The 21,270-nt window shown below is 39.7% G+C and overlaps 3 protein-coding genes across 8 annotated transcripts; 2 read left to right on the forward strand and 1 right to left on the reverse strand.

The window, feature by feature from the left end:
- Positions 1-125: 125 nt before the first annotated feature.
- Positions 126-5,816, forward strand: LOC137866404 (micronuclear linker histone polyprotein-like). 2 transcript variants are annotated; one of them, XM_068702291.1, is made up of 6 exons: positions 126-215; positions 481-1,014; positions 1,152-1,295; positions 2,131-3,600; positions 4,996-5,071; positions 5,468-5,816. In XM_068702291.1, the coding sequence occupies exons 2-5, from the start codon at positions 523-525 to the stop codon at positions 5,068-5,070; spliced, it is 2,181 nt and encodes a 726-aa protein (XP_068558392.1). In that variant the 5' UTR covers positions 126-215; positions 481-522; the 3' UTR covers position 5,071; positions 5,468-5,816. The 2 variants fall into 2 exon arrangements, with proteins under 2 accessions (XP_068558392.1, XP_068558393.1); XM_068702292.1 differs by having other exon boundaries at positions 136-328.
- Positions 5,817-6,959: 1,143 nt separating this feature from the next.
- Positions 6,960-10,192, reverse strand: LOC137866386 (group XIIB secretory phospholipase A2-like protein). Its single transcript, XM_068702257.1, has 4 exons — positions 9,853-10,192; positions 8,714-8,802; positions 7,907-8,072; positions 6,960-7,445 (listed from the first exon to the last, which is right to left on the reverse strand). Exons 1-4 carry the CDS (start codon positions 10,112-10,114, stop codon positions 7,327-7,329), a joined length of 636 nt encoding a protein of 211 aa, XP_068558358.1. The 5' UTR covers positions 10,115-10,192; the 3' UTR covers positions 6,960-7,326.
- A 1,739-nt stretch (positions 10,193-11,931) lies between these two features.
- On the forward strand, positions 11,932-20,656 carry LOC137866398 (uncharacterized). 5 transcript variants are annotated; one of them, XM_068702271.1, is made up of 10 exons: positions 11,932-12,328; positions 12,414-12,492; positions 14,697-15,095; positions 16,080-16,193; positions 16,320-16,434; positions 16,561-16,670; positions 16,773-16,909; positions 17,052-18,817; positions 18,919-19,020; positions 20,026-20,656. In XM_068702271.1, exons 1-10 carry the CDS (start codon positions 12,246-12,248, stop codon positions 20,352-20,354), a joined length of 3,234 nt encoding a protein of 1,077 aa, XP_068558372.1. In that variant the 5' UTR covers positions 11,932-12,245; the 3' UTR covers positions 20,355-20,656. The 5 variants fall into 5 exon arrangements, with proteins under 5 accessions (XP_068558372.1, XP_068558374.1, XP_068558373.1 ...); XM_068702273.1 differs by having other exon boundaries at positions 18,922-19,020; XM_068702272.1 differs by having other exon boundaries at positions 14,700-15,095.
- Positions 20,657-21,270: the final 614 nt, after the last annotated feature.

A 21,270-nucleotide genomic window follows, 5' to 3' on the forward strand; every position in this document is an offset into this window, starting at 1 on the left:
AACAATAACACTTTATATGACCCTCTATATGGCCGTTACTCATTAGCAGAGTTATTTCTGTGGTGTCGGTACTCCCTCCAGCAGGGAGCGCTGTTAGAACCCACTTTTCAACACCACCGAAGCAGTGAGAACATTCTTAGCCACACTTCAAGCTTACTTCAAGCTAATGTTGAACACTAACGAGTGTCCTTACCTATTCCCGGAGCTTACTTACGGTCAGTTTTGATATTTTGCTTTTCAAGAACATCGTTTTCAAAATCACATCCCTAAAAATAACCCCCTGTCCGCGATGGGACAGAGGAACGGGTCGTTTGAGTCGCAGTAGTAGGTAAACAATCTGTTAGCTGCGAGCCTAAGCACAGTGTTTAACTTATCGTTACCTGTTAGATCACACCATCTTACATATATTTTGGTTTATGCACACACAGGTCTGTTATGACTATCCCACAGTAATCTCTCCACACTGTTTCTACTCTGCAGAGTGCACTGACTGCATACACCGTGAGAGAAACTGGCTGAAGGATGGATCCACTCGACTGGAATCACGGTGCTGTTCGGTCATTCCAGAGAGGTCTGAGTCCAAATCACCAGAATGATGTCAACAACAGCATGGAGGATGCTTCAATCACCCATGAGGAGTGGCACACTTTCTGCAAATATGCAAGACAGGCTGCTGATGAAGCTCAAAGCAGCATGGGGTGGAAGGAACTCAGTCTTCCCTTGCACAACGTTTACATTCAGGACTCAGAAGTTGAGGACGCAGATGGAGAAGCACTTGAAATGGATGAAGAGGATCCAGAGCTGGCAAGAAAGCGGAAAGAGCTGAGAGAGATAGAGGAGCGAATTCTACTTAAGAAAGCTGCTATTGCCTTGAAAATAGTTGAACCGTTTGTGAAGAGCACAACGTTTCCAGACTTTTCCTCTAATGAATCAGCATCATACATCGGTGCAACTCTTAAAGACAGGGTGAATTTGATTTTGCAGCAACAACATCCTGCCAGCTTTCTGTCAAAGGTGAGTAATAGATTGTTGGATCAGGTAACCAATCTGCTGTTTTAGATCATTATTTCACTTTGAGAATCAGTGTTTTCAGCTTCAACTGTTTTCCAGATAATATTATAGTTTATTGTATCGCCTTGTTTTTTTCTCAGGTGCATTCAACCAAAAAGAGAATGAACTCATCCAGCCTGAGCAAAGGTGGTCTGCTGCAGGACGAACATCCTCTGAAGCTCAGAGTTAAGGCACTAATGAAGCAGAGATGTAGTGATCCATTTGTTTTGCCAGCAAGCATCGAGGTTTGTAATGTTTTTTGCAATTTTGGTTGGTAAAGATGTCAAAGGGGATAGAGGGGGTCTTTTGACTGTTTGATGTGGCTATGAACCCTCGGCAGCCTACCTCCACTGGTCAGACCATTGCTTTCCAGCCATGTTGTTGAGCGTTGGCTGCAAGCTCAGCGTATCTCAGTTTCCTGCGCTCCTAGGCCTCCTCCGCTGCATCCTCCCAGGGCACCGTAAACTTGATGATGTAAAGGAGATGGAGGGAGGGCGTTGGCGCGCGTCCACGATTTTCAAGCACTGCTGCAAGACACAGCAGCACCCGGTTGTGCCGCCAGGTGTTCCCACTACTCTTTCCAGAAAATCCTTTCTAATAATCTTGACCTGAGCCATTGCCTTTGTGACCTTGTTGCCCCCTCCTGCCGACGAACCTCTTCCATCACAAACCTGTGTCTCTGAGACGGAGTAGCTTTGTTCTCGGCTGATATGCTGGCCCAAGGCCACACCTCCCCTGCTCCATGATGTTAATTACGATGAGTTTAATGTTGTGGTTTAATCCCAAATTGTATTTTTTTGTACTAGCTATACCTTTCGTCCGAAATGACCAAAATAATGGATGCTATTTGATGTCATAAATAACAGACAGTGATTCTATGAATCAAAAAGAGTTATTGGGTTGTTTATATTAGTGATTCTACAATAGGAGGTTTTGATTATTTGATTAATTATTATTCTTTCAGTCTCTATACAATTGTTGTTTGGTAAAAAACTTGGAAAGAAAGTGGATAAAAACATTCAAACTTTTGAATTATTGTTTTAACAAAGAGTAATACTTCTGTTTATTGATTTATTCCAGGTCCCTGACCTCACACCACCTCCTTCCAGCCGAAGTGTAACTTCACCAGACAACGAGAATGGCGTCAACGAGGGTTTCCAGCGCTTCCTCAGCATTCTCAACAAAGGAGTGGACATGGACTTCCTCAGTAGGATTGTCAACGATGACAGTGTGGATCTTCCTTTGGGTGAGGATCTTCCTTTGGGTGAGGAGCTCCTCAACATTCCGGTTCCCGCTGTACAGAACAAGTCAGATCTAACCTTCAGGAGTGAGAGCCAGCGATCGGATAGTAGAGCCTCGCTGCTGGGCAGCAGTCGAACCAACAGTGGAGAGAGGAAATGTGACCCGCCCAGTCAAGAGAGATCCCTCAGTGAGAGACTTTCACCACCTGATGATGACGAGAAGAAGAATGACCAGAGTCGATCCAAGTCTCCCTCCGCAGTGAAGAAGAAGAAGAAGAAAGAAGAAGAAGAAGAAAAAACAAAGGTGGACGAGCAGCGTGAACAGCTCCAGAACATTCTTAAATCTCTGGGGTTGAGCCTGGAAGTGGAAGAGATGAGCAAATTAGCAGACCGGACTCAGGAGAGGCTGTATGGGAAGAAGCATGAAGACACAAGAGTAGAGCAAGAGAGTCGGCAGAGGGGCTCTCAAAGACATTACAGTAACTCCTCCTCCTCCTCCTCCTCTTCTTTTTACTCCTCAAGATCAAGCTCTAGAAGCAACAGTCCAAGCCACTCTCGTCGACGGCGCTCCTGCAGCAGAGAACTGAGACGAAGGTCTGAACGCAGCTGCTCGAGAGACAGAAGGGGAGATGAGTTGACACGCCATGACGGTAACAAGGACAGCAGGGAAGAACAGAGGTATGTGGACGAAGACGAAAAATACCCCAAAGAAATCTCTTCTTATCAATATCCATATCAACAAAACCATACGTATACCCAGCCAGATAACAGTTTGTTCCAAGACTCACGGTACACTGCCTACCACAGTAGCACCTACAGTGCTGCTTCAAATTCTTACTGGGCACTTACTCAGGGTGCCATTCCTCCCTCCTTTTATACTAGCGGGTGTCCTTATCCACAAAACACCTACCAACACTTTCCTGGCTCTGTAGTGGCACCTAACGTGGATTACCCCCATCAGCGCGACTCTTTTGACATCAACCTATTTGTGAATCCAGATCTGTCTAAGAGTGAAGGCCAAACTGGATCTGTTTCAGGCAGTCGCTGCCTGCAGGTCATCAGCACTAAGCAGCCAACCGCTAATCACTGTCTACCGACATTCACAACACGCAAGAGGAGTAGAGCCGCGAGGAGACGACGAAAAATGGCAGCAAAACAGATGGTGGAGAAGTTGGTGAAGGTGGAGAAGGTGGTGAAGGTGGAGAAGGTGGAGGCTCCACAGCTTAAAGAAGATGACACTGAAGCCGAGCAGTTGGAAGAAAAACAACCGCCAACGGAGGAGGAAATTAAAGCGAACTTGAGGAAAAAGGTTGGTGGAATGTTGGTTTTATCAGCTTTCTAATGCATCTAATTTTGGGAGGTTAGATAATGGAGGTTTTGTCCCGTTCGTCTGTATGCTTGTTATCAAGATATACAGTATCAAAGAAGTATTTCCCTTAAATCTGCTGAAAAGTTGGGCCATGATGAGCTGAACAACAATTGATGTGTTTCATATGTGTATCAGGGCCCATATTTAGTGCATTTATCAAGTGTCTCAGAGTAGGAAATCACCAATGATTCTTAGTGATGTAAATGGTTTTCCTATTTTTAGGACCAGGGGGCATATTCATACAGCTTCCTAGTACAAGGAGCTGCTCCTAGTGACAAAATGCTAAGAAAAATTCTTAGAGTTATGACGTTTTCAAAGAAGAAAGAGAAAATGGGGGAAAGTCACTAATGTAGGAGAAATATTCTCTAAAACGCTGAATAACAGTAAATTAATGAAACGCCACAGATTACATCGTGCAGGGAGAATGTTTGTGGTGAATTTCATTCGAGGTTCGCTCACTTCTCCAACCCATCGCAATAATGCTGTAACGCCAGAAATAAATTTGTTCACAACACTAAGATATCTGGCAACTGGATAAATGCAACGTCGCTACTTATATAGGCTGTCCAGCAATCACAGAAACGGGTGAAAGCTGAGCCATTTTCCCCCATTAATATTAAATAAATTACTAGAATAACCAGCATGGTAAATAAACTATCAGCATATGAACTGGGCAGGTAGGCCTAAATGTGTTCATCAGAGATGTTCATTTCCTTACACCATGTCTGAATAGAGACTAGCTTCTATGATTACGCCTATTTTTCACTTTCCATTCTATGACCATTATCATTAAGAAAGCTTTTAATGGCCACGTGCCCACACTCGTGGCATCATATTATTGCATACATAACCTAAATCACTCGGTTATCTATTGTCTACAATATATTATCGTAGATAATATCTACATATAGAACCTATACACAAAAGAGTGATGCTGTTTTCTGCTTATCGAATGTTTCCATTGGTATTTGAAATTGAAACTGTATTAAAAACTACAACATGTGATCATATTTTTAACTTTGCTGCTAAAAGAGTTGTAAAACAGCGATGTCACAGAAAGTCAGTGTACGGTAGGGAGCGTCATAAATTACTCTCAAGTTCTACTATGAGGTAGGAGGGTTTTTTCGTTGATGATTCTGAGATGCTTGATCAATCTTTAGGATTTCTCAACATTTTCAGAAAGGGAATTTAATGTTTTCTCATGGAGTACCGCACCTATGTATTACATTTTTTTTACACATTTATCCTGTTCTTGTATATGCCGGCACTGCTACAAAAAATGTAAAAAAAAACGTTTCTGTATTGTTCAACTACTTCTATTCTTTTTATTTCAAGCTTGAAGCATTTAACCAGAAGATGAAGCAAAAAGTCACACAGCCAGCCAACTCCCTCCCATATCAGACTGGTTGAAGTAAGTAAATCACAGTGTGATGTCTTCACCCATGAATAAATGTTCCCGCTTTGGACTGCTTCTGTTTCGTAAGCACTGATCAAAAAAAATGTTTTTCCACTGCAATGATTCAGCACTACCTATTTATGATTATACCAATTTAACATGTAATACGTTAAGTTATGTTATGATGTTACATTTGAGGGGTAAGAACAAATTCTAACCAACAAAATGTCACAGAATGTCTTTTTCTTTCTCACTTAAATCGTATTGTAATACTATAGAGTTAAATGTCCATTAAAAACGAAGAAATTAAGTCTTTATTAACTGCACAATGAAAGAAGGAAATTTGTCAGGAGCATTGAGTAACTCTCATTCGGTCTCACATGTTTTATATTTTTTCTCCTTTCTCTGTAGATGTGTGGATTGTCATGACGGATGATTTGAACCTGCTGTGAGCCCCGACGGACCATGTGGATCATGTTCAACATTCATTATTTACACATGCAGTTAATGGTGTTACAGCGCCATTTAGTGTTTATCATATTTCCAGTTTTGTACTGAATCATCCTCAAACTCTTAACAAGTATATTGTATATTTCTCAAAAGAATATTTTTGTGCCATTAATTGCCGGTTTGGGTTGAGACGGGTATTACCCATATCAGCTCCACTTTTCTGTGAATATTACTACTTTGTAACTCTGTTTATAAACTGCCTTTTTTTCTTGGTGCTGTATACATTTGATTAAACAAAGTATGTTTTGCAGACTCTGTCTTATCTGTTGATGAATGTATATTTTTTTTGATATTAAAAGTGTCAGGTTCAGGTGTTTTGCATTCAAATTGCTTTTCAAAGTGAAGTCTTCCAAAAAATTTAACTGTTAGTAGTCGATACTAAATCAGTGTTGTTCTCTTTCGAGGACATTCTGACCAGTTCAGCACTGTAAACATTAACTCTTTAACACATGTTGACATTTAGCTGTAAGTAAAGTTTAGGCAGACAAAGGACCGCTAAAACAACCTTAGCCTGACAGAGTGGAGCTTGCCGACGTAAATTAAGCCAATTGTGACAATGGAGAGCTAAGTTTTGTAATTTTTAGGCTGCCTTCAAACATCTGGCCGGGGACAGCCGATGAAAACTAGCCTCTGGCTAACTCTGGCTCACTTACAGTTTCACTGTTGATTGGTGTGCATTGTCCCTGCAAAATAAATAAATAAATAACCTGAAGTCATTATTTGTGAAATGGTCAGTAGATGAGCCTTTTATAGACCCTTTGAGTCAACACAGCCTTAACTTTCTCACAACTTTGGACTTACCCTTCACAGGCTTGAGACTCAACGGCAATGTCTCTTTCCAGAGATTGTGATTTCCGTTGATTTTTTTCAAATGTGTCTTTTGGAGCTTTGAGCACCATTATATTCAAGAGAAGGCAGACATCTCTACCGCCGATATCTCCACAACAAGGCAACTAACACTAAAACAATCTATTGATAAATATGAATGTGTTTTTGATTTTGGGGTGAACTGCTCCTTTAAGTAACAGACAGTATATTATAAACTGTCATTAGTAGGAGATTCAGTGAAACTATACAATACGGTTAGTCTATATAGTCATTTACTTTAAAGGTCATTTACTTTAAAGGAAAGTTTGCATAACCTGTTTAAAGTGATTGTGTACCAAACTATGAATCAATGCTGATACTGCCAATAGATAGAATGATGATATAGTACATGCTTTGACTTCCTTAGATATAGCTATGCTCTGTTCTAAGCAGACCTACATGACAGAACGTTTATTACAACCATAAGAGACTTGAGACTTGGACTTTACTTACTTTTGACCATCTCTGCTTGTAGGTATTGAATGGTGTCAGCAGTGTACCATGAAATTAAATAATCACGTCCATGCATGTGTCCATAACATTTATTCATACTGTATACTAAGTAGAACATGGTAATACATACCCAAATGTATGAAGCACAAGAGACTATAGTTCACGCCACAATATTTTTGCTTTTCCAAAATCATATGCCTTTGCCAATTGTATTGGTGCTAATACACAAACATTATTGACAAATAAACAAATACGGTTTTGGCTTGCAACAAAGTTGAACTTTTAACAATAACATCTACATTTTGATGCAAAGTAATGTAATGACTTTGAATAAAACCAGAACAATAACTTCCAAATAAATTACTCAAGTAGTCCACACAGCAGTCTTTGCAACAGCTGCTCTAGTTGATACTGTTATAAATAGGAGAGTGCTTCATGCTTTAAAGTTCATCCTTCTCCTCCCCTTGACAGAAGCATGATGCTCTCTGGCCGTTCATGTAGGGTCTGCAGCCCAGAGTCCACACTGTGTTGAACAAGGTGTCTGCTACTGCTTCACACGCTGAGGAGAGAAAGTGACAGAAACAGGAATGGTCAGCACACAGCAGTATGTACAAAAGGTAAAAAAAAAGGTAATATTTGACATTTTCTAAAATACGCTCAGCATACAGTTAATGTCATAGTCCTCTGAATTATCAGTACTTGGCAGGTTTTAAGCACTTGTATTTTAATTTCTTTCTTTATTTAAATAGATTAGCCGATTTTTTGGGGGGATGGTGGGAAATAAAAAAATTAAAAATACTAGGAAGTATCACAACTGGTCATCATATTTTTCAGCTGTCACATACTGGGTGTATTTCAGTCCTCTCAGAGACCATAATTGTAAGTACTGTATGCAAGTAGAGCATGTACTTAAACCAGTTGTTGAATTATTAAAGCTGAAGTTGAGGCAGAATGGTGCTGAAAAACAGGGATGGGTTCAGTAACTCAGTCCTGGGTTAAATATGGGTTAAATCAACCAACCTTCAACTTTTGACACAAAGCCAAGACTCTTCTTGAGGTCCGAGCAGATGCTGTGGAGGCACCAGCGGAACTTGGAGTCACAGCGGTACTTGTTGGATCCGCAAGTGTCGTAACACATATCCAGCTGATTGCAGCACTTGGTCATGGCAGGGATGCCCATGTCCATCTGGTACACAACAGAGGTGATACATGTATTGGTATGTGGGATTCACATGTGGTTAGTTTTGCTGTAAACTCAAAATGTATTCCATTATGCAGTCAAATAAAGATGTTTAGGGACAGTATGATAATTATTAAGGATGGGAGGTTATATATTATTTTCTTTTTGCTGAAGGATGTTCTTTTGCTTCAGTTTTATATTATATTTTGTCTTTGTCTTGCAAGAATGTCCATAAAGGTGTGTTTTATCATATGCAGAGACACACCAATTATGTCTTTGTATCGGGTCTTTACTTAACATATATAACTATATCATTAACAAGTAACTGGTGTAACCATACTGTAAGTTTTGAGAAACAGTAGACATGGATCTCAAATCTTTCAGGAACAGGCCATTACTTCACTAGCCAACAGTTGCCTTAACTTTAACTAATCTAAAATATAATGCTAATTCAGCACAGCCCAACCTGCTCTGATACTGGGCTAAGCAAAAATGTTACAATGCTGAGTTAAGATATTAGAGTAGAGGATGTAGGAATCGTACGGTTCCATAGGAATGTAGTTTCAGCTTTGTATATACGTATCAATCAAATTTCCAAGTTCTATAAATCCCCATGACTTTGCCCTGAACAGACTGAAGAAGCATACCCCCTCTGGAACAGGAAGACCGAAGAAGTAGGAGCTACATCCATCAGGCTCTGGCATCTGGTAGCCAGGACGAGGAATAGGATCTTTACCTGAAAGGAGAAGCAGACAAAATATCAGATGTAGGTTGTGTATCACAGCAGTTAGAAAACCACATGGGTTTAAAGTTGGCCCATGTACATAGAGAGACAAAGGTTACTTATTTGGTTCACGTGTTATTAGTGACATTCCCCAGTCACTGCATGAATCATTATGAGGTCACAGTCCATTTCCAGGCCCTCTTCCAGATGATAACAGCTATGATAATAACAATGGTGATATGATAAGTATCAGTGCATTATTATAATTGGGTTTATATTGTTGCATTGCTGTTCCATACAGGCAATGTTTAGACTACTAACCACATTACACAGTTTATAATGTAATGTCAACCTATTATACTGTCAGTTACTATTCATAAGAGCAACAGAGGCATATTTGTGCAGAGATAGATTATGTATTGCATACACTGTCAATAAACTGCCTGTCCTGGGAAATGGTATAATTGATCATTTATTTGTGTTTCAAATAGTAATAATGTAGCTAATTTTTACATCATTGTTTGGTTAAATAAAAGTAGAGTAAAAAGTTTAAAATGTGAATATTTAAACCAATTAAAAATTTAATTTCAAATCATTGCTAGATATATAAGATATCATTTACAAAAAATTATATATTTGATGTGGTGAAGTGTAATCAAATGAACACTCTTACTGTGATTTGAGACATATATGTTTTGTTTATGTATTCTTTTAGGTAGAAGAGGCAGATTTTTTGCAATTATTCAATAGCTATGAATTTAACAATTTTGATTCCAAAAAGGAAGACATGTTTTCTTTTTCTCTTGAAGGACTTTATTGTTATTGGGGTGGAAACACCATCAACTGGAGCATAGGACACCCAACCCTTAGACTCACCCTTTCCACTGCACGTAATCAGTATTAAGGGGATACAGTAATACATTTCCTCCTTTCAATTAAAATTAAATTGTAAAATATTTTGAAGCTCTAAAATGATATATCAGGGGTTGTCCACAGCGGCTGATCAATATCACTATTATTCTAACGCTAAACTATACTTACTCATCCATGTAACCGACTTACCATATCGACAGCGGTATTGGCACACTCCATCACGTCCACCCATGAACTCCAGCATCGAATCAAAGTATCCGCCGACTGACTCAAAGCTGCCTCTGAGGGAGTTCATTCCCCACTCTGCGTCCTCGTCCTCCGCCTGTGTGCCATCGGAGGCCTGGTCCTGAGGTGGTGCTGCGGTTGCAGCAGGGTCCTCAGCATCTTGACTGACAGCACTGTGGATGAACAGGCCCAGCAGGAGGGGAGCAATAAGAGCCCAACGGGTCATTCTGTCGCTCAGACAGCTCTATATGGACAGTTAAGAGTTCAGAGACACAAACACACTCAGTGGCACAAACAAAGTGTCTCTGTGACCTAAACTTTGAGCCCGACACAGGGACGGCCTTCTATGTGGAAGAACAAAGTCCACCCTCTATCTCTATCTCTTTGATTAACGATAGGCAGAGTGTGCTTGTTCACCATTCAGCTGAGGGGATTCAATTACATTTTAATCTCATTCATTCAAGAGTTAATTGCTCATGACAGTAACAAAGAGAAGCAAACTGGATAGAGTGGATTTGATTTATTCTAACCCAAAACCATAGACCCAACTTTTTCTGTTAAATATACATCAGTGTATTTGCTAAAGCATTTACATGAGAGACTGTGTTGTGGGTGTTGTAGTACAGACCACAGTCTACTATATTTTAGTTCAGTATATTAGTCTACCAAGTCTGTAGCAGAACCAAATCTCAAGGTATTTCATCACAGGACAACGAGAAATTAAGATAATTGTAATGTGACAACTGACGGGACAACAAAGGTTAAATCTGAAAATTTGATAATTGAAAGGCCAAATTTGATAATTGACAAGGAAGACAGAACAGCAGATACTTCTCATGCACAACCATTGATTTTCATAAAGAGCATGGTTTATTTTCTCAATGGAACATGCACAAATCAAATTAGGGAATACAGTAATAAACATAAAATAATCACTTAACACAGGTATTAAGTTCTCATAGTCAGAGATGAGAATGTGAGTTGAATAAAGGCTACAAAAACAAAAGACGGATAAAATAACATGTAACATACTCATCAAAAATAATAAAAACTGAGACATAAGACAATGTAGTTTCTTGGCACTTTTCTTGGCTACAATTTAAAGTCATTATTAAAGTGTGTAAAGTTTAAGTGAGTCTCTTTCCATTTCCTAATTGCATATGATATTTACCAAGTAGCCTAATACTATAGGCCTTTTTCACAGCAGACATTTTGACTGATTATAGTAGGTAAAGCACAAGTATTACTGATAACATTAACAATGGTAATGGCTCTGTTCAAGTGTCCTATTAAGCTATGCCAGTGGGACAATGAGCCAGCACACATAATACCAGGACCCTGAAACTGGAGCAGATAATTGGAACTCAGCCATCATTAATTTTGTTATATACATCTCTGCTTTTCCTCTTGTGACATGTCAAAATGTCTTCCGTTAAGGACTATCAACTGACACTTTTTTTTAAAATTAAGCTATAATTTATCCCAGAAGAGTACATTCTAAAACATGTGGAATTTGCTATTATAATAGACAATCAAGTCCTTGCATCAACCTAACCCAGAGCTGCATCACAAAAAACAATTTGTACTAAAAATCAGCAACAGGGTATATGTACTTGTTATAATCCTAAAGTTAATATTTTTCCCTTTAGGTAGATGGGAGAGTATATGGTGAATTAAATACTCTTTTATCAATTCTTAATACACTGTATTGAGGGGCATCAATGGATATTGGCCACCCCTGCCTTCATACACTACATGACTCATTCCGCACAGCTTCTCCAGTTTTTACCAAAATGTTTTGTTTGTTTGTTTTGCTTTGTTTTGTTTGTTCTGTTTATCTCTGCCCTATGTAGAGCGTCTTTGTATACTTAGAAAATCGCTATATAAAATGAAAGTATTATTATTATTATTATACATTATGTATTAAATATATCCTGCGATACATAATTCTACCGCTAGATTTCTCTAAGTATCAGGGTCGTCACTCTACACCCCCCTCTGTCCGTATTTGGTAGAGTCCAGGGACTTGACGTCTTTCTCAAACACGGAAGAAGAGGTGAACGATGCAGGAACGATGGCGTGAGCCATGTGAACCACACATTTACTGGACCGCAAATCAAGCTTAATGTTTGGCATATCAGGCCTGAACAGAAAAGCAGGTTAGGATAGGTGATACCTGGGGGAGACTAAAACAACTTTGTTTTATTTCTTGTTTTATGGGCGCGAGGCAGCGTTCCCCCCTGTGCAGGTGGCTGTTAAAAAGTTTTACTTAAATAACCTCTGACTAGGTGGTCACATGCACATCGTGCTAGTCTTTCCACCAGAAGAAACAAATAACTAATGACGAGCAAAATAAAATGGCTTTCGCGAACCTGTTCACGGGACTAGCTGCTGTCGAAGAAGGTGTCAAGAACCCTGGTCCACCCGCCTTTACGCACAGGTGACGGTATTTGACTGTAGTTAGCCATTAGCTGTGATGTGCATGTTATGGCCATTATTCATTAAATATTTGTTTTGTTTTGCAGGAACGAGACTGGGAGCGGTCAAAGAGGCAATGCCGGAAAGAGGAAAATCCAGGTTGAGCAGACTGGCCCTTATAAAAAGGTGAGATGAACTGTAACCAGGCCTGGACTGGGACAAAAATTCGGCCCTGGACTTTTTGGTCCAGACTGGCCCACCACAATCCGCGCGCAGATACTGTGCCAACTCGGTCCGTTGATGTACTGTACATATAATCACACAAGCCCTTAATAACACTACTATACTGAATAATATCCCTTGATATTCTGGAGCATTGAATAAAATAAATGATGACTACACAGTATGTTGCTCACTTGCTCTTAAGAAGGATACTGGAGAAAGGATTTCAGATTCAAGAGTGTTTATTTATACAAATACTCATACAAATACAAATACAAATAGAACTCCCTGTGAAAGACAGAAACAAAAGATGTTATTAATATCCATTCAAGTTGTCAAGTGTTGACTAAAATAAATGTATAGTAGATAGCCAAGAAAAGAGTGTATTGCTCTTACAAGGAGGATACTGGCTAAAGTACATCAGGACAGTGGCACTGGAAGACAACTGTAGGTCCCTCACAAAGCACACACTGGAACAAATATAAAGCTCTCCTCAGCCCTGTGAAAGACAGACAACATTATTTTTGTGATTTGTACAGTACAAATCACAAAAATAATGTTGTCTGTCTTTCATCATTTTCCAACACTTTAGAACTAGATTTACACCACACGCTATCTATTATGTCAAGTAAAGTTCATAGACAACGTTTCTGAACATTTAGTGAATGAGTGTTTATCCACAACATGTTAGCTAGCACACACACCTGCTATCACCACCACCAATCTCCTCCTCCCCCTCCTGTACCACCATGGCAGCGGGAGCCTCACTTTCACTGTCCGACGACACCTCCTGAGAGGGACCCGCCGCGCCCGGCGCAGCCAAAGCCCCGGAGCCAGAGGCTACGCCACCGCCGCCGGCCCCCGCAGCAGCAAACATGTTTATTATATTTCTGCTCTTAGCAGCATCAGTTGCGAGAGCTTTTTTTTTTCTTTTCCCTCAGTTTTTCTGCACCGCCTTTTCGTTTTTTCTCCATTTTTGCTTTCTCTTCTCTCTCACAGATTGCTAATGATGTGTCATTAGCTCATCATTAAAGGTGATTGGACGAGGGGGGTCTGGAAAATGCGTGGGCGGGACTACTGGGCCTATCATAGGGCCACTGGGCCTCTTATGCGTCTTTACATACAAAAAAAAAAAAAGGTCAGCCACTGCCGGCCCATTACTGACCGGCCCACCGGGAAAACTCCCGGTACTCCCTATGGCCAATCCACCCCTGACTGTAACTAATATTAACTAGGTGACAAGGTTCAATTATTGTCATTGTTTGTAGTGCCAAAAAACAATATTTTATGTGGAGGGTTGAGAGTTGCCTTTTAATATCCGTTGGGCTCTTCGCAGGCACCTCTTTTCACCAATATCACTGATGCTGGGTAGATGGGTACCAATGATGTACTGAGCAGTTTAAATCACCCACAGTAGAGCCCTCCTGTCCTTTGCTGTGCACATTTCGTGCCAGTTTGTAATGTTTCCAATCAGGATGGTTTCTAATTATTATTTTCTATCTCTTTGTTAAAGTTAGGTCCTTGTTGCAAAACTTGCAAAAGATTTATGTTGCATTTTGTGAAAGTGATTTAGTTGACTGCACCATTACATCTCAGGGAAAATTCTAGGTTTCTGCATTGTAGATACACTCAGTTTCCAGTTTATGTGATACACCTAGCTAATACTAATGCAGCTTAATACAACAGCCCTGCAATAGACCTGACCTATATGAAGGTTGTAATACTGTACAATATCAGTGTTGTCTAATGCAAGAGAAAGAGTTGAATTCTTGCACACTGGCGGCATAGTTTGTTAAAGATTTCTGTAATGTAGGTTTTTGTCATCTGTCAAATTCACAATATGAAAGATTCCATGAAGCCAAATCAACACTTGAGTCAATTACAACAAACAATAATAGATTTATTTTTAAATGAGACATACAGCAGAACTCAAAATTTAAAAAAATGATTAAAGATGAGATTGGCGATTCAAACAGGATTGTTGAAAGCAATATGGCCAAAATTAAATCAACAAATTGATGAGAAAAAAGAATCAATTACTATTAAGGAAATCTTGTTGTCTGCACAACATGTGTTTGTAGTTGTACTTCCCAAACTTAAAAAGGTTGTCTTACAATATTAACAGGCATGTCGTTGAAATTTAATTTCTTTGCATTTTCTTTCCCCAGAAGCTGTGTCACGAAGTCCAGACAACCAGAAGTTATAATGTTGCATCCTTCAGAGAAGATGACTCCAAGGCCATACACTACCAGATCCAAAACACTGATAGCGAACATGCAAGTGTTGGCTTCACCAAAGAAGTGATAAATAATCATAGTTATAAAACTGGCCACAATAACAAAGGTCAGAATTACACAACTAAAAATAACCGAAATGTGAACAAGCAGCAGCAGCAGCAGCAGCAGCAGCAACAGCAGCAGCAGCAGAAAAAGAAGCCGGAGGGGCCAAAAAATCATCATCATCAACAGAAGGATAGACGGAGACCTGCCCATAGAGGTGGAAGCCATCAGACTCAACCTACTTGGGGACAAGGTGGAAGATACAGACAAAATAGAAATGACAAGCAGGTAAGCAAGAGTGTCAGCCTTGCAGAGTCCTTTTGCATGTCTAATGAAAACGGGGCCAACTGTATATTGTCAAAAACAAAGCCAAAAATGCTGAAAGAACTTTTTAAAAACATGGTCAGATATGATGAAAAATCACAGGGCTAAAAGGCTTTTGATAGCCAATCTACTTGCTGATGGTCTCGTTTACTTACAGTGGAGGAAATAAGTATTTGATCCCTTGCCGATTTTGTAAGTTTGCCCACTTACAAAGAAATTAACGGTCTATAATTTTAATGGTAGATTTATTATAACAGTGAGAGACAGAATATCAAAAAATAAATCCAGAAAATCACATCATATAAAAGTTATAAATTGATTTGCATTTGATTGTGTGAAATAAGTATTTGATCCCCTAGCAAAACATGACTTGGTGGAGAAACCGTTGTTGGCAAGCAAAGAGGTCAGATGTTTCTTGTAGTTGTTCACCAGGTTTGTGCACATCTCAGGTGGGATTTTGGTCCACTCCTCTTTGCAGATTCTCTCCAAATCCTTAAGGTTTCAAGGCTGTTGCTTGGGCAACACCAAAGAGCTGTCTAAGGATGTCAGGGACCAGATTGTAGACCTGCACATGGCTGGAATGGAATTTTTTTGGGGGATATTCTGTCACTCATTGTTATAATAAATCTACCATTAAAATTATAGACTGTTCATTTCTTTGTAAGTGGGCAAACTTACAAAACCGGCAAGGGATCAAATACTTATTTCCTCCACTGTATGTAGGTCATATAGAGGCATCAGTTTAAAATTGAGACTGGTTCATAACCAGTTAACTAACTAAGAAGAGTAACTATAAGTAATTCAGTAACTGACACTAACAAAAGCTTGAATACACCACTATTAGTTCAAGGGGTCAAAAAAAAAAAAAAAGCTTCCTTGAGAACGTTTTAATCATGTATTAATTCAAATGTTTGTGAATCTTAATGTTATGTTCATCTTTCCTCTCAGGACGTCCAAGTGAAACGTCCAAAGTTAATGTCACAGGAGTTCAAGGACCAGAATGCTGTGTTGGTGGATGGGCGGTTAATTTGTCGACATTTCCTTTGGGGAAGGTGTATCAAGGCAGGTCATGTTAAACATGTTTATATATTAAAAAAAGTTATATGATACCAAAGTTGACAAGTAACTTATAGGATAGAACAATGTCTCATTATTCTGGCCTTTATTGAGTGTCATAACTGCACACAGGAGGACGACTGCCAACTGGAACATGTTAAGGGATACAACAATCTCGTCAAAGAAGTGTGCAAGTTCTACGTTCAAGGACTCTGCACAAAGGGGGAGAGCTGCCCATACATGCATAATATCCTTTGGTTGAACAGCAATGATCTGTACATTTTTCATAAACCCATTGCAGTTATAAGTCTTGTACTATTTGTCAGAAACTCAGGGTTGTTGAATATCTAATATTTCCTTTACTAAGCTGCACAGTCATTTCCTTGCAAGTTCTTCCACAGAAAAGGGAAATGTTCTCAAGGAGCAAATTGCAGGTTTTCCCATAAGCCACTTAATGATGTCACAAACCAACTGTTGCATGAGGTGTGTATGTCAAAATCCACTCATGAAAATATTCTTACAATGTTTTATAGGCATTTCTTTGTGCTGAAAACAGGTGCATGTCTCCCCTTCTTCTCACTGCAGGTATTAAAACGTGATGATGACCTCTATGCACCTTCAAAAAAAGCTGAACAGGATTCGTCAGGACAGCCAGAAAACACAGATGAGTCAGAAATTACAGAAGCATGTAGGACTTCTGATACACTCCTGCAACCACTCAGGTATGCACATACAAACTTTAACTTCTCATTGTGATTCTGTAAATACATCAATGTAATTCTTGCATTGGAATTCATTTAGTAATCAATCATTGATACCAGTTATGATATGAGTAAGTAGCATGCTGATTTTTTTTTTTTTTAGGCCTAACTTTTACAACAGCGGAGAAACAAATGCTGAGAATGACTATCAGACTAAAGAGCTGGCGGATATAATGGAGGAAGCTGTCCCATCAAATGCATCAGATACTGCCCAACCTCACACCCCCCCGTCAAGTAACATTAAACATGAGGAGCCAGTCTGTTATTCAGTTGCAGCAGTGCTTGGACCTCAACTATTCAAACCGTTCCCTAATTTCTTTACAACTCCAGGAAGTCATGAATCTGTCAGTTCAGTCTCTGCAAACCAAAGTCAAGTTCCCTACTCTGTCAATGCTGTTCTCAGGTCTTGTAAATCAGTGGAAATTTCTACCTTTAGACACACACCTACCCCTCCTACTGCACAAAATGTGTCCTATACCCCAAAACCTGACTTTGAAGAGTTTGCTGTTCCTGTGCTATGCTCAGAAAACCAAAATGAGAAGGTCTTGCATTTGGTAAACACCAGAAATGAAGTGAACAATTCCCAGGAAAAAGTATTCAAGAGCCTGTCATCGCTCCAAGTGCACACCAGTCTGCTTTCAAAGAACGGCCCTAGTCTTACTCTGGCCTCCAGGGATAACAAGACACGAGGTGGCAATATGCCAGAGTCGATGAAACCTGCTCAAAGAGCTGCTCATGAAGTCAAGTTGGAGTTGCTGCATTCTCCTGTTACTGTAGCAGAGAAGTTTGTGTTACCCAAAGGAGAGATGAAAGGATGCATGCGCCTGCCTATGGATATTACATGCTCTGACACTTGTAAAAGTGAAGGTGTTCTTCCTTTTGGACGCGCTAATCACAAAAGCATTTTTTCAAGGCCATCAAGTCGGACATCTACTTCCAAACATCCTACACAGTTGAGGCCACATCTCTCTGTTCTGACGTCTGACTCGCAAGCCTCAACAAAGCCTTTTTCTCCTTCGGGTTTCACAGACTTTAAAGTTGGAGCTGCTGTTCCTGTTGAAACTGTCACCAGCTTCATTGAGACAAGTGATTCTGAAAACTCTGGCAGTCGTCATTTAGTAGAAAAACAACCCACTGAGAACCACCTGCACTCCAAAAAGACACAATCTGTTCTCAACCATGACACACCTTATTCAACTGCCATCACAGCAGAGTGCAGCAGTAAAACAGCACATTGTGGTGATTTGGCAGTTGGACGTAAAAAGACCCTGAAAAGACCCTTTCATAGCCTTTTCGCAAGCCCCATTACTGACGCTCTGCAGCCAATAGACAATCCTGTACCAAATTCCTCTTGTCCTCAAGGCTTCATTCAATCTTCCTGTCCTGCTCCACAGCTTGCAGGTTGCAGAAGTAATAGTGTTAAAAGTGCAGTTGAACCTGACAAAGCCCCTGCCAGTTCCTTCCTCTGCCTTTTTGCTGCCCCTCTCAGTGCTGCTCCTCTCCCGTGCATCCAATCTCAACCAGATTATTCAAGGACTTCCTCCTGTTCTCAACAGTCAACCCAGTCAGTCGATAATACATCTCATTTATCAAACTCCAAACCCAGCGCTTCTGATTTAGAGACGCCTCTCCAACACAAGGTTAGAACTGTCAAAGAAATCTCTTGTGCGACAAGATCCTTTGTTGAGAATGAAGACAGCTCAACGGAGCACATAAATAAACCAAAGCAACAACTAACAAAGCAGCTGCTTAATCCTGTGAGTAGCTTCGATTCTCTCGGTGAGATATCTACCAGTCCAACTCCTTGTGGTAACAGTCCATCTAGAACACATGCTCATCAGCAGCTGCCTGACATCGCATCCCACAAAGGTAAGGACATGCTCCACACTGCTTACAAATACTGGTGTGAAATTCTGACTTGCACTACTGAAATATGTTGTTAATGCCTCATTTTGTTGGATCTGAATTAGCAGACACTGCAAATTCAGTTTTGAAGACTCTCTTCCTGTGCCTAAGCCCGTACCAACAGGATGAAGAGCAACAGGACAGTTTTCAGATCGGTGTCACTTCAGGTATGCTGTTAACTCATTCCTGTTGAAGAGATTTATATTAATTGGTGCAGGGCCCTTTTGAAAATGTGCCCTGAATGCTTGCTGTGGTGTTTCTGTTCATACAAACAATGTCACACTCAGCACTGTGCTCTGCTACTCACGGTCAGAAACAGTGAAATACACTCTGGTTCAGGAAAAAAACACCATGGGCAGACTTAACCATTAATGTAAGCAACTGCTTGGGGCCCCAAACTAAAAGGCCCCCGACAGCTATTGATTTACTTTGGTGTTTAGATATGAAAAATATGAAATTATTATTAATTTATTATTATTGTAAGTCAATGTACCTTGAAGTCAATTACAAAACAGGCTCTTAATACAACTAAAAAATATGCAACTCAACTGTATACGACTTCTTCTACTTTAGAGGGTAGTATTGTAGTACTAAATTTAACTGACAGAAATGTTACTGGTTATGTTGCAGATTTAAATTTTACTCACAAACATGATGCATTATTATTATTTGAACTAGTGTTATATTAGAATTAAGTGACATTAAGTACATTTGAGTACATTGTGCTGATAATGCCTCTCTCACTGTTCACTTCAAATGTTTGAATGCATGACATTTACTGTACAGTATTAATAGTTTTACTATTATAGTTTTACTTCAGAAAAGAAGTTTTGAGTAGCTCTCATCTTCTACCACTCCCAATACCAACATTCCCAGCTAGAGAAAGGGTTGAAAGTAAATCAAAAGCACAGGGTTTTCCTGGGACCCCCAAAAGACTAAATCTGCACCTGAAACACACCCAAGTCGTGGTTACTCCAGGTCAGAAATATCTGTGAAACACACTTAGTGAATTTAAACACACTTAAGATGCTTGGGGCTTGATTTTTGGAATTTCCATTGGTCATTGTCAAGCTCTATAGTTCTAGTTGTGTTGTATCCCACATTTCTCTGGATAATGTGTGGCTGCTCGTAACTTTGTGTCTCTTTCTCCTGTTATTGTTTGTAATTTGCAGACTCAAGACTCCCAGTCCAACTGTCCACTGAGAAAACAGTTGCACACTCAATAGAGCACCAGCCGTCTCTTCAAACTCTACAAATGCCCTTGGAGGCAACAGTTGGATCTGCCCCCAGCAGTCCAGGAACAAATGAACTTCAGGTGAGAAACTCTGGCACACACAACATGCCGTGCAAACCGGTGGCGCCGCTGATGCAGCATCACACCCGACCAAGACCGAAGCGCGCATCAGAGGAAGTACTTTGGGTAAATGGGGACGTGGTTGTCACACCACTGAAGGACCTTTTTAAGTCTTTAGAAACCACTGTTTTCCATTTCGGACATTAACGTTGAATTACTTTCATGTTAAATCTTACTCATGATCTTTATTAATTTTGCCTTGTGGTCAGTCAGAATAACCGTGTTATGAGAGCACACATATTTAAATCCTGTTCTTTATTTAACATCTACAGTCTTCTTTGAATTTATTGTTTTTTTGTGCAGTTTTAAGACTTAATCTTTGTGTAGTATCAACATTGTAATGATTAAACATTAAAATATTTTATGTTTATTTTACATTTTACTTTTGCACTCAAGAATACAATATTTCTACAGTGGTGCTGCATTAATAAACTTCATGTAAAAATGTCCTTCTGGTTTGTCTTTTACAGTTTGTAGTTGTACCACAAATTGATGGAACACTCATCCACTTATATTTGTTTTCAATGTTCATGTTTCCCAGGTATCACAGAAATAAACAACTCTAGACTTAAATAAGGATTTCTGCTGGTTTATTGAACCGAATTTTAAAAATAGTACTCACAACTTCAAAGATTTTCCTTTTGATACCATGTATTGTTTTGCAGGACAGAAGTTACATCTTGAACAATGACAAATAAATACATTTCATCAATACTATAATACGAAATGTGTATGCTATGCTTGGGTACAGGAAAGTGTGTGTGATATATGTATGTATGTATGTGTCTGTCTGTCTTTGCACAGATATGTTGATATGAATATGTTGTAATAACTAGCGAGTGGCCTCAACATGTGAGAGGGGGGAGGGAGCAGGTGCAGTTGGGCGGGGGGGTGAAGGGAGCTTCATCATGAGCATCAGCCTTGATCATAAATTACAGAAGTTGGTGTCGTGTAATTGCACTGTAGAACTAGACAAATGTTTGCCCAAATCAGTGCTGGGGAAGAACAATATACTCATTATTTTCGCTTCATTTTAAAATACAATTATGATTTTATTATGGTA

Source organism: Cebidichthys violaceus, unplaced genomic scaffold, assembly GCF_023349555.1.
Source record: "Cebidichthys violaceus isolate CVI_PGR_0920_01 unplaced genomic scaffold, fCebVio1.0.p SCAF_82, whole genome shotgun sequence".
NCBI classification, from domain to species: Eukaryota; Metazoa; Chordata; class Actinopteri; order Perciformes; family Stichaeidae; genus Cebidichthys; species Cebidichthys violaceus.